Raw genomic sequence first — 12,232 nt, 5'->3', positions numbered from 1 at the left:
TCAAAAGCACCGAGAACAAAAATCAGAAAGGCTCTGCAGAGGATCAGGCGCTGCTTTGTCAGAAGAGGTGGACGGAATTTAAAAACTAACACCAACATCTTTGGATGGAAAACAATTTATTCCTCTCTATCAAACATTTATAATCTTTTGCATAATTATTTCATTCAACAATGGTCCTCCATAGAAAAGGCAGTGGTCAAAGAACTATTTACAAGTACCATACAAGTCCATCAGCTGAAACTGGACCCTGAATAAATAAAGCATAAACAATCATACCCTCTCCCTTAGCTATACAAAAGGTTAAAAGTCCTATCAAAAAAAAAAAAAAAAAAAAATCACTTAGTACATTTTGCCATTCCGGCTTGAGATAGCAACGGCCTCCTTAGCATTTCCTTTTTCTAAAAAATGACTATGTACATTATCAGCATTTACCCATCATTTCGAGTCTACACATCTGTACAAGACACATATGTGAATCTGGATGCCACAGAAGTTTGAAATGGTCTCAGACGCCAGCTTGCTGCTATATTAAACCACCAACAGAGGAATATGCAGGGGGCAGAGGTTAGGCACAGCGTTAGTGGCATGGCTGATGGAAACTTTAATGCCGGATCAGCTGAGCAGCCCATAATGGCGTGTGAGTGATTGTCAGAGCATCTCTGGCTTGTGAATGACTGATGTTAAAGCTTGAAGGCAGAGTCAATAAAATATAATGTCAGTAGGTTTGTGCACTTTTTGTATTTGAGAAGGCATCTGCAGCAGACAGTTTCAAGACTCCAGTGTCCGACTGTAAGTAGCTTGTCGTCTTCACATTAAGGCTTGATTTTCAACAGCTGGAAATGGAAAAAAAGAAGAGATAATTCAATTAAAACATACTTAGTTATAAGGACAAAATAACAGAAGAAAATGTTGCAGATACTGTTCTACTGTAAGCTCATCACAGTGAGAAACCCATTTGATTTTACTGTCTTGTAGAGAGATTTAATTAAGTCTAATACCTGTGCAATAAGAGTAAAGCTAGTAAGATTTTTAATTAATAAGATAAACTATTTTTGAGCCCATTTAAAAACCAAGAGCGACATTGTGGGTGGCACTAAAGGGTACAATGGGCCTTGCTGAAGGACTGTGAGAAGGCATATTTTCTTAACTTTTATTCTCAATGATCAAGATTTACATTTAATGGGAATTTCTGACCAATCACAAAAAGCCATTTTGCATTTGCCAGCACCTGTTTAGTCTGTGCAAGCATGTCACACTCCAGGGGTTGTTCAGCACAAAAAGCTGGCCCAAAATTTCCCTCTCCTGAAAAATCTTTCCCAATATTGTAGGTCAGAGTTGATTTAATTTATAGTCTCAGTATGTGCTGGTTTCAGGCTATTTTTGGGATGCAGGGAAGAGAATTGCAGACGACATGGATAAAAGGAATGGATTCACATGAACACAGCTTGTCATAAACACAGCAGAATTCATCTGAAATACAATAAATTACATGGAATATGACAAGTCCAACCGGCTTCTCAAAATATTGAGTTATTCCTGACCTTTATTGAAGACTTAAGAAAACTTGCTAACCACTTTAAAATGCTTTTTGGTTCATTTTGCCACGTTTTTTTTCCAAGTCTCAACATGACGTCAGCTTGTCTCTCAGATTGCCTCAAAGAAGGCAAAATTCAGGAATTTAGGACAAAAAAGATAAAAAAAGAAAGATAAACTGGGTCAGCTGAGGCAACTGTGAGCTCTTTTCTCTTGAAAAGCATCAAATGTTACTGAAATCTCTATGGAGTTTCATCTAATTATTTATTATTTTTGTTGTCGGAAACAGAGGTGCTGCAATTATGACATCATTGTAACTACGCACTCTGATGTTGAAGCCAAGCAGGTCGCTGACCACTGCAGACACAGCAGACAGGATGACAACCTTGGTGATGTTGTAGATCAGAGGGTTCACGGTCAGACCCAACAGTCTGAAGGGAGTATCCAGCTCCTGGAGGAGGCCAGAGGGACAGAAAATCTTACTTTGAGATTTATCACATGGGTACTCATAGACTGAGGAAAAAAAATATAACCAGACAGAATTTATCATAGATGAAAGGTTGCTGGCAAAAGAAGCTACATTTAAAGCAAACATATTTAAACCTCTTATCTGAGAGTTGTGAGGGATTTCTAGAGGAAACCAGAAGTAACTTACTAAGCCTCTTAATCCCTAAACCACTGAGGCACCCACAAAGAGTTAAAAAAAAAAAAAAAAAAAGAGAGAACCTGTTCACAATTACAAAAATGTCCCTAAAATGGATATATTATTATTCTTTTAGAAAAAGTGTCAGTTAAATGTGGGGAACAATGGTTTAATGCTTTCCCTGTTACCATGTCCGTGTCAATCTTGAGCTGTTCCACAGAGATAGTCACCTAAAACAGGTATAAATGACTTGCACACTCTGAGGGGTTGAAAACATGATCAAATCCCATAAGTGGGAAGTTTCGGTGTGTGCTCAAAATTCTTTCCACAATGGAAATGAGTGTCTGTTTTGGTAGAAATCTCAGGGCCTTTGAATCTCCCTTGTTGCTGCCTTGTGACAATATTCAACACATGGAAACACAATTGTATGTTCTAACAAAAGCACCATAACCGAGTTAGAAATCCAAACTATGAAAGATAACAGGTAAAAGTCATGCTTACCTTCATCAGCTTTGTAGCCAGTTTTAACACATTGTTCACAATACTGAGTTGATCTTTCTTGTTGGGCTTTTTCTCCATCTTCAGATACAAATTGATCTGCAAAACAAGAACAGTTTTACACTCTATAACCAGCACAATGAAGGCCAGGTCTTTTTTTCTCTTTTTTTTTTTTGAACCTCAATCATGGCAACCATCAGCTGAAAGTGTTGCACATGGAGAAATAACCTGCAGCGCCACTGTTCTGCAGGCAGGGGGCCTCACCTGCTCAGTCAGCAGCACTGAGGAGTTGCTGTATTTGCGGTTGGTTTCTGACCCCAGCGTGGCCAGACGCAACAGAAAGAGAGCGAGAGAGGAGCCCCACACCATGAACTCCCAGTTCGTCAGCGACTCTGGGAATGTCTTGTGGCTGTGTAAAAGCTGAGATGGAGCAAAGGGAGTGTTACACGTTTTCTTGGCATCTAGCAAACCATCTAAAACATCTGAGGTTCACCCTCAGACAGATTCTGCGGCTTTTTAAGCGCTCTTTCAGCTCCACGTCAGATTTGCACCATTTATACAACACAATGCAACAAATGTTCTCCAAACAACACATATATGTTCCAGTGTGTTTGACTGACCTGGGCACAAATGATGAAGGCAATGGAAAGGGCTAACAAAAAGATGGTGGAGACGATGACGTCAACAGAGCGCTGCGGCCCTCGTCTCTGCAATCACAAGCATGACAGTGACATTGTGTTACAAAGACAGGTCCATTACAACCATTTAGTGACTAAGAAATATACAGTGCTGGAGGAACAGAGGAGTGTTAACGAAGGAAAATACGAACCCGGAGAAAGGATCGTAGTGACAACCACATCTTTATGTTCTGTACTTTCTTCAACCTGAAATGAGGGATCTCTGATTTTCTGGCCTTGCGAGCCGAAGTAAGGTGGCTGAAGTACTTGGCAAATACGAGCCTCTTTTGGGGAAAACGTGGACAAACAGCATTAGAGATGACAAAAGTCTCAGCAGCAATGAAGATGAGAAGAAAACCTCTTCAATCTACTGGTTACTTGAATAACAGAGAGTTTGCAGACTACATGGATTAATAATTCAGTTGGCCTTCAATCAGTTCTGATTAGATGATACAAAACTGCATAATTATTTCAATTTCTTTTATTTTCAACATGTACTGTATGTTCCCAATGGCTTAGGTATAGACTTAAAGAGCTCATATTATGCACATTGGGAGGTTCATCATTTTATTTGGCAGTCTGATATATATACTAAATAATATTTAATATAACAGATCTGTATCAGTTAAGCTTCCCTTTTCAGTTTGAACCTACACACAGCCAAAGAGGTGCAAACAAGACTAAAGACATCAGTTGAAATGTTCAACAAGATGAAGACGTTCAGAGAAGTAACACGTCTGTGGGGTCTGTGCAACAGCTTCCTTTCAATGCTAACAGTGGAGTTCCACCTTCTGTAAAGATATCGAAGGAAGCTGAAAGCACAGCTGCAGGTCTTTAGGAAGCTTTCTTTGCTCTTTCTCTTATGTAGTAAAGTTCTTGAGACTTTGCTTTACTTCCTTAGTGCCTTTCAAATGAAAAGTAAGACCAAAAGCGGCACCATGTGGCACTGAATGGATACTGTATCTTTCCTGCTGGCCAGTAAAAGCTGTAACCTTATTAAAACGGTAACTGTTGAGCTGGGAAAATTTATATTACAACTAGAATAAAAGCCACAACAAGTAAATAAGTAGATAAAGAATTTTTTTTTTGGATTGAATCAACTTATCAGCTGTACCTACAGTACAAAGTTACCACACACCTGCTTGTAGGTTCTCTCAGCCACACACATCATGAAAAAGAACAGCCCTGAGAGGCAGACTCTTTGCAGTGTTGTGATGAAGAAAAAGGCATAAGCCCGGGCCTCAAGTGGCCCCAGCGCTATTTCAACCAGCTGCATTAGAGAGAGGGAGCTGAGGCTCGACATGTCGAGGTGCTGAGCCAGGCGGAAGGCAAAGGGAAGCAGTGTCAGGGTGGCAGTCATGATCCCACTGAACACAAGATAACCCAAACCTTGCTCCACTAACTTCACCTGAAACAAAGAAAAAGACACATCTGAGATAGCAGACATTGCCTTTTAAACATTCATGCCATTGCCTTTGCATAAATCGACACAGATGTTGAAGGTTTTTGCTAAAGTCAACAAGACATTTTATTTAAAAAAAAGCCTTGTTTAGCTGCAGAGGCAGCTGTGAGTAATAGACTCAATGTCAAGTGGTCCAGTTTCAAATGAGTATTATGTTGGACCTGATGCGCAAAATCAGTAACATATAAAGTCAAAAGTAGATTTTCAGTGACTCGTTCAGTTTTTACGCAGATACTTAACAATAATATTTTACAATACAGTAAGAAGAAAATGTGTACACGTGTGAGGATGATCCCGCTGATCTCCAGCACAGACATGTCTGCTTTCTTGCATTCGCCCTGCTCCCATATGATGGCACTCACACGGTCCTTGGATGGATGACATGCCTGAAGCCAAGTCATCTGGCTCTGAAATGGAAAACAACAACCTAGTTAACAATGTGTTTAAATGTACAATGTAAATCTGCAATGGGCTATTATGAAAGGCTTCAAAAGAGGGTCTTATTGACCTTATCAGGACTGCTAGTTTTAACATCAGTTGAAAGAAAATAAAGTTTTGTCATAAATAAGAAGCACCAGTGTGTGATATTTTTGTATATTTACACCGGTGATTCCTTGCTGTAGGCTTTCATCATCACTGCTCAGAGTAGTGTTTTGTGGGAGGGTCAAGCCCAGGTTGTACTTCCCGCTCTCCTCACTGTTGCTGCTCCCTGTGGAGGCGGAGTCAGGGTCCTGGAGGAGCTCCTCCCACATTGTGTCATCTGTGTCAGAGGCCGGATGAGAGTCCAATTTAGGCCTGAGGCGCTCCACGGTACGAGGCTTCACCTTGATCGAATCCTCACTCCCTTCCTGCCCTCGGATCAAACAATGTGTTGTGTTTCATATGACACACTAAACTAGTATTATATAACCTTCATTACTGTTCTGCCTTAGAAACTAAACCCTTTCACAAATTACATGTCAAATGTGTGTCTTGCTTTTTATAACTATTAATTGTCTGAGCTTAAATCTAATTTCACAGCTTCAAAAACATACAGTGAAGGAAAAAGCTTTACCTGGGGTCTTGATGCAGGTTTGGGACTAGACTTTTTATTTCTTTTCCTGACGGAAGACGCCGATGTTGGCTGAAGCGTAGCAGGGTGCACCTCGTGATGGTGCTGGGATTGAATTACTTCCACTGACTCTGCGCCTTCCTCTTCGTCACTGGAGAGCTCGTCAGACGTGCCAAACCCCGACTGACTGTTGTTCTGAAAGAAAGAATAAAGACATACTGTATATACACCTTGTTCCAAAACAAGCATTAATCTGATTGCCTTTTAATATGCAGTAATATGCAGTACCCATCACAAACACATAACATTGTATTCTGCCTATGTTTGACGTATGATTTTTCTAAAAAGGAAAGTGAAATACATATTTTCCAATAATGAAAAGAAATGTTTTAATTGGGGGTTTAATCAGACGTGTGAGAGCCACAATACTTGCACAGATTTTTAGCTGATTTGTGAATGTTTTGTTGCATGTAAAGTAAGAAAAACAAATTAAGCCTTTCCCCTACAAACCGGGGTAGGTTTTCTGCAGATCAGTTAATGTGACTGCATGCAGCTCTACTGAGGCTGTGAGCTGCCTTGAATGCAATTATCTATTTTGAAACCGTTATCTCAAGATCACAAGTTGATTATACTGTTATCAGGATAACAAAGCTCCTTTTCGTGCGATAACAAGTCCCTTCATCTCATTGTCTAGAGAAATCGGTCTTGTGTTTTCTTGACATCTCAACAAATGGTACGTAAGCTGTTATCGTGAGAAAATAAGCCTTGTTTTCTCGAGACCACAAGATGATTATTGTGAGCTCGTAATAAGAGGTTTCTGTGGTAATGTTTAATTTCATCATCACTGTCACGACAGCTGGGGAGGATCTATTAAAATAATTCAAGCGTGAATGTGTTCTACCGTTTCCCACACTGTGGGGAGAACAGAAAATGGTGACTCCACTCTGCTTCAGCCGGTAGCTGTCCCTTGGGCCAGCTGGCTATTTGTGGTGACAAGAAAAAAAAAAAAAAAAAAACAACTTAACAAGGCCGAAGTAACAAAACAAATTAACTTGTCATCTTGAGAAAACAAGCTTCGTTACCCTAAAATAACGATATAATATCAAAATGAGCTTTGTTAACTTGAAGAGATAATTAACTTGAGACGGGGATATTTGTTTGAGCACAGTCTCTCTTGGCTTCTAAACAGTCCAGATTTGGGCCATGAAACTGAAACCTAGTAAGTGTGTTGCCAAAGACTTTCTAAAGAAAAGTCAGGCAAGAAGCTGAGATGTTCAGTTGACAACAGATAAATGGAAAAAGGTGTTCAGTAGGTACTTCAGATGTTTACATTGAAAGAAAACGAGACCATGTGAAAAAAAATCTAATAAACTCGATCAGAAAGTCACTTAATACTAATTTGAGTTACTAATTCTAAACACAGACTTTCCTGGTTTTAATGGTGTCATTTATGTGCCAACATCGATCAGATTTTTCTGCTGATCTGCACTGGCTGTTTGCAAAACTACGCCAACATGTTGAAGCGTTTTTCTGCCACTTGGAGCCAGTCTCAGACAAGTGTGGAACAATCTGAACTATGGGCTGCTCTTGCCTGTGTGGGTGCTGTTGTTGGTCCTTTAGCTTTGCAATGCCTTGCAGAAGACTGGTCAAAGTGGACAAAGATCTGCTTTGCGATGGAGTGAAACTAAGCTCTGAGATATTGATGGCTGCCCAGTGCTGCTGTTGTCTGCACTTTTTACCTTTGCTTTTTAGCGCTTTCTCTTTTCAGGAGTGGCGTCCTCTGTTATTAAATCCATTGTTGTCAGCCCTTCAAAGATCAAGTTAACTTTCAATCAAGCAGCATTCAACCATTGCATAGCACCATCTCCAAAGTCTATGTGCTTTTAGGTTTTTGGAAAAGGGCACCTTTATCCATTTGAGTTGAAAAATGACAGAAAGCCTTCCCTGTGCAGTGGTTGAAAGTGACATTGATGGATGTCTACGTGCAAGCATAAGCAGGCTCTGAAGCACGTCCTCGTAACAAAAAAAATAAAAATAAAAATAAAATCTACCCTTCCTGTAGACACAGCACATGAAATAATCTTTGAAGGACATTAAAGATTTTTTTGGCACTTAATTTTTTTTTAATTGTAGAAAATCTGAAAATTTCTTCTATTACTGAGAATAAGACTTTGATTCCTCCATCCACCACAGCTCACTAACACACTCTCCAAAGGTTGACAAATATGAGTGACTGTACCCTCATCTCCTCGGTTCTAAATAATCGCTGGCTATCTTCAAACTGCCAGGGCCCGTGCAGCTCCGTGTTCCCGGTATCATTCTTTTCTTCCGGTTTTCTCAACCCTCTGCTCTTCCTCAGTCTGGAGGAGACGGGATGAAAATAATGGTCAAAGAGAAAACAGGGTAGATGGAGCTAGACGTGTCTGCAGCAATGGTTCTAAAAATTAAATCTAAAAATATAGTGCATATATGTATTTACACATTATGTGAGTCCATTCTGTCGCTCAGAATAAAAGTCAAGAAATCATTAAAAAATAACAGTAGTGACAGAATCTGTAAGGTCTTTATTTTTTGTGGTACAGTTAAGAAGAAGTCTTTGGTTCTAATAAGGGAGTTTTTGAATGAGCCACGAGGTGAGAGCCTGTTAGTAGAAACCAAACAAAGAGAAAGCTACCTCCTTCGGCGCGCAGGGCTGGGGCTGCTGCTGCTTGCAGCTGGACTGCCTGAGGCAGACCGGCTGGACTCAGTCGATACAATCTGGCAGTGCACAGTGCCCAGCAGCAACAGGAGACACACGGGCCCAAACACCTCGCTGGCATTGGCCCTGGGAACCTCCAGGTACAGCACCACTGTTGCCACTGGGGGAGCAAAACATTTGGCAACAGCAAACAAAACGATCTCTTAGGGGAGAAATTATAACAGAATTCATGTGTACTAATGAGGTCTCTTCTGTACAGCTCAGCTGTGAAGGGGAACAGGTTTAGTGTTGCGCATAAATGAATTCAAACAATGATAAATAGTCAGTGAATTTAGATAATTGAACTGGGTTAAAAAGTAGGGTGACTGAAAAATACAATTATACATTTTAACAAGATATTTACCTCTGAACACACCATTTGGTGAAAATAAATACATATAAAAAAATAACAGTGTGAGTCTAGTTAAATGTAATTTAAATGACACAGATTTCTAAGTTTAGTCTTGTGAGATACCTGCAGCTTTAGCATTAATAAAGTCGAGATAAGATAAGACATGAAGGGCTCACCTTGCATGAGATATAAGATCAGGATACATGAGAAGATGGACTTGGAGGTCACCTGGATCCACCACTGGAAGAAGACAGGAAACAACAGCACTCTCACTAGACCCTTTCTGGTCAGAGCTGTCCATGGGCTCTCTGGTTTGGCTTTGCTGAAAGTTGATCCTGCAACAATGAAATAAACAGCCAAACTTTTTTTAATTTACATGGGGAAGCAAGCCTAAATGGAATTTTACAGACCATAATATTCATTAGGCCTGGAGTCCAGGGATGCAGCCCTGAATGCTTTCTGTACAGCCCCGAATCTCAAGACCAAATATATTCCAATCGTACATCAAACCCCCCAAAAATAATCTGTGTTATATTTTAGTGCTAACATTTGAAATTCTCTTTTAGGTGCTTTATTCCGCCTTCTCGGAAGAAGAGACCTTGAATCTTCATAGAACCTTTCTGGCTAAACAAAGGAAATTTAATTAAATAAAACTAAATTTAATCAAATTTGAAAAAATACAATTAAATAAAACAAAGACTTGTGATCTGGGCTAAGCCTCAGAAGTAAATACAATACAAAGCATCAGAAAAAAAAACCAATTCACTGTCTGTAACATGCATGTAGACAGTTATTTAAATATGTATGACCTCACTTAAACATAATTTTTGTTTGTTTCGGAGTGTGTGCATGTAAATAATTGCAAACAGATCTTTATTAAACTGAAAAAGGGTAAAATATTCTCATCGATCTCACTCACCTCTCACTAAATCAACATCAATGAGGTCTGGCTTGATGTGACACGTCCTCTTTGGTTTCCTCTCCAAACCCTACATGAATGGAAACAGGTGCTTCAGTTCAGAGGCAACTTGCAACATAAACAGAAATATTCATTCCTTGACAAAAGAAACGTAGGTGACTTACAACTAGATCTGCTTTCTCCAGTGACTTCTCCCAGATTTGTTGATCGTAGGCCCCGATCTGCAACCAAAACACTTTCCTAACTATTTTGATTGAAACAAAACCTTTTGAGGGATGCAAATTATGTGGGAAACTTAAACTTCTCTATGTTAAAGAAGAATCTAAACAGTTAAATGAAGAAAACTATTTTTCATGTGAGCATTTTGGCACCATGTCTGTGGTAAGTTATCCCAATCAAAGAAAGACTTGAATCAGAAAGCCTTTCAATCATCTTTTGACATGCATCACAATCAAATATGTCACTAAAAATCTGCATCAACTATTGGAGGTTAATAGCTGCCTAGGCCGAGTGTTATTCCAAACTTAGCAACAGAAAATAACTCCCACTGCGCTTCATTGGATCTCAGACATGTCAACACAAATTGCAACAAATTATACTGTTCCTCCGTCAAGACAAGAACCATAGCAGATGCATGTTCATGTCTGCGTGTCAGTCACTCAAAGAGCAAAAAAATATATAAAGAAAACAAAAAACTGAATGAAATCTGATGGCGGTGAACAATGGGCAAAGTAAGAAGCTGTTAAATGATGCTGCTGATCTGCATCACTTAGATCGGTAAGTCAGATGCTTCTGAGCTCATACAATGACATGGAAAAGTACTATAATACAATTTATAAATTGTATCATTCAAAGTATTATACTTTAATATCATATAATGTAGTTTAAAATAAAAATAATTTGCAGTAAACTAGGAAATATCCTCGTTTATCTGTTAAAGAGGTTTCTCCTGTTTTTTTGGATTGTCCATGGCCAAAATAACGGAAAGAGTAACAACAAATAGAGGGAAAAGGCTGTCTCCATTATCTATTTTCATTTTTATGTACATTTTTTGATTTTCCTGAAGAATATCAAAGCAGCGTGTAATGTTTTTAAGGGCTTTATTTTAACATTTTCCCAGGGATGAAACATCAAATTAGGCTACTTCTAGCAAACAAACAACAAATTGTTCATGACGTTTCAAAACTTTAGTCTAACGCCTTCTTTATTATTCATTACTGTTATTCATCACTGTAACATTTTTCACGGATATCACTCCTATTAAACGCTTATCATAAATATCTGTAGTAAACAGAGAACTGTTTCTTTACACTAAAAAAGACAAACACTGCTTTACCTGTGACGAGAATAATAACAGTCTTACCTTCTCTTGATACCAGGCTATTCTGGCCATGGCCGTCAGAAACAGGAACCAGTGAACTCAGATCATGTGATTTCACAGCAGCGAGAGGAAAACTGGGCAGAAATCCAGATTTGTTCACTGGACAGACAGAATGGAGCTGATAAGAAAATAAATACAAAGGCAAAACTAAGAAAACCAAGTGTAAAATTAGCTGAGAAGCCGCTGTTCGGAGCACCTGTAAACACGAACCAATAACAAGTAGACAAACGACGGCGTCAGAGTCAATAAAACGACTTACCTGAGAACACACAGTACACTGGATGTAGCACAAACTGGAAAAAAAAATTGGTGATCATCACAAAAAGGTGTTTAAACACTTTCCTGTCATCAGTTTCTCGGGCGTTGCAGCGTCTTGCTGTGAAACTGAGTTCAACAAGAGCCTCATATGCTGTGTTTTACGGCTTCAGAAACGTTCTGACCATAATGTTAACTTGTAAAAGTTATATTTCAACAAATGCCCTCATTCGCAATTGTCTGTTTTCCTAACATATTTATTTTAGCTGTTCTGTACTTTCAGCTAATTCTGCTACTTCCTTTTTCCGGGGTTGACTTTGTTGTGATGAGAACATTTATATTCCCTGCGTACTACCTTCCAGGACAAAAATGAACTTTTGAAGGCACATTCAAAACCGTTCAGCGTACTGATGTGTTTGTTAGAAGATGATCCAGCAGAATTATCGGACAGATTAGATCAATAAATTGGTGTATACATATTAATATGACGATGTGACTGATGAATCGTGCACACCGGTAGCAGAAAAATGTTGCCTGAGCAGTCAAACGTAGGAATTCTTTACGCAAAGTTTAATTTTTTTCGCCAATCAGAGCGCATAAAAAAAAAGTTTGGTTTGACAGTTTGGTTTGGGCCTTTGTCATGATAACAATGGTTAGAAGTGCAAGCCACAGTTGTTTTCAGTATTGATTAATCAGCCGCTTACATTCATGGGTTACTTTAATA

At 39.1% G+C, this 12,232-nt stretch overlaps 1 protein-coding gene across 3 annotated transcripts; it reads right to left on the bottom strand.

The window, feature by feature from the left end:
* Window positions 1-99: 99 nt before the first annotated feature.
* On the bottom strand, window positions 100-11,843 carry phtf1 (putative homeodomain transcription factor 1). Of its 3 annotated transcripts, none has more exons than XM_075461664.1 (17): window positions 11,513-11,843; window positions 11,236-11,371; window positions 10,037-10,093; window positions 9,873-9,942; window positions 9,130-9,288; window positions 8,539-8,722; window positions 8,104-8,224; window positions 5,868-6,059; window positions 5,416-5,661; window positions 5,092-5,220; window positions 4,490-4,759; window positions 3,504-3,635; window positions 3,295-3,381; window positions 2,939-3,094; window positions 2,678-2,773; window positions 1,859-1,984; window positions 100-833 (listed from the first exon to the last, which is right to left on the bottom strand). In XM_075461664.1, exons 2-17 carry the CDS (start codon window positions 11,263-11,265, stop codon window positions 813-815), a joined length of 2,076 nt encoding a protein of 691 aa, XP_075317779.1. In that variant the 5' UTR covers window positions 11,266-11,371; window positions 11,513-11,843; the 3' UTR covers window positions 100-812. The 3 variants fall into 3 exon arrangements, with proteins under 3 accessions (XP_075317779.1, XP_075317780.1, XP_075317781.1); XM_075461665.1 differs by having other exon boundaries at window positions 11,236-11,352; XM_075461666.1 differs by having other exon boundaries at window positions 11,236-11,327.
* Between the last annotated feature and the right edge of the window lie 389 nt (window positions 11,844-12,232).

The sequence above is a fragment of the Odontesthes bonariensis genome, chromosome 3 (genome assembly GCF_027942865.1).
Source record: "Odontesthes bonariensis isolate fOdoBon6 chromosome 3, fOdoBon6.hap1, whole genome shotgun sequence".
Taxonomy (NCBI): Eukaryota; Metazoa; Chordata; class Actinopteri; order Atheriniformes; family Atherinopsidae; genus Odontesthes; species Odontesthes bonariensis.
The sequence above is the reverse complement of the archived record's forward strand: the minus strand, read 5'-3'. Positions and strand labels throughout refer to the sequence as shown.

Bases quoted from the DNA above. Each gene is read 5' to 3' on its own strand.
- phtf1 (XM_075461664.1), bottom strand. From the start codon at position 11,265: ATGGCCAGAATAGCCTGGTATCAAGAGAAG. The intron at 3,382-3,503 runs GTTCGTATTTTC...TTGTGATTGCAG, and splicing joins CACTACGATCCTTTCTCCGG to AGACGAGGGCCGCAGCGCTC. The intron at 834-1,858 runs GTGCGTAGTTAC...TTCCATTTCCAG, and splicing joins TGCTTGGCTTCAACATCAGA to CTGTTGAAAATCAAGCCTTA.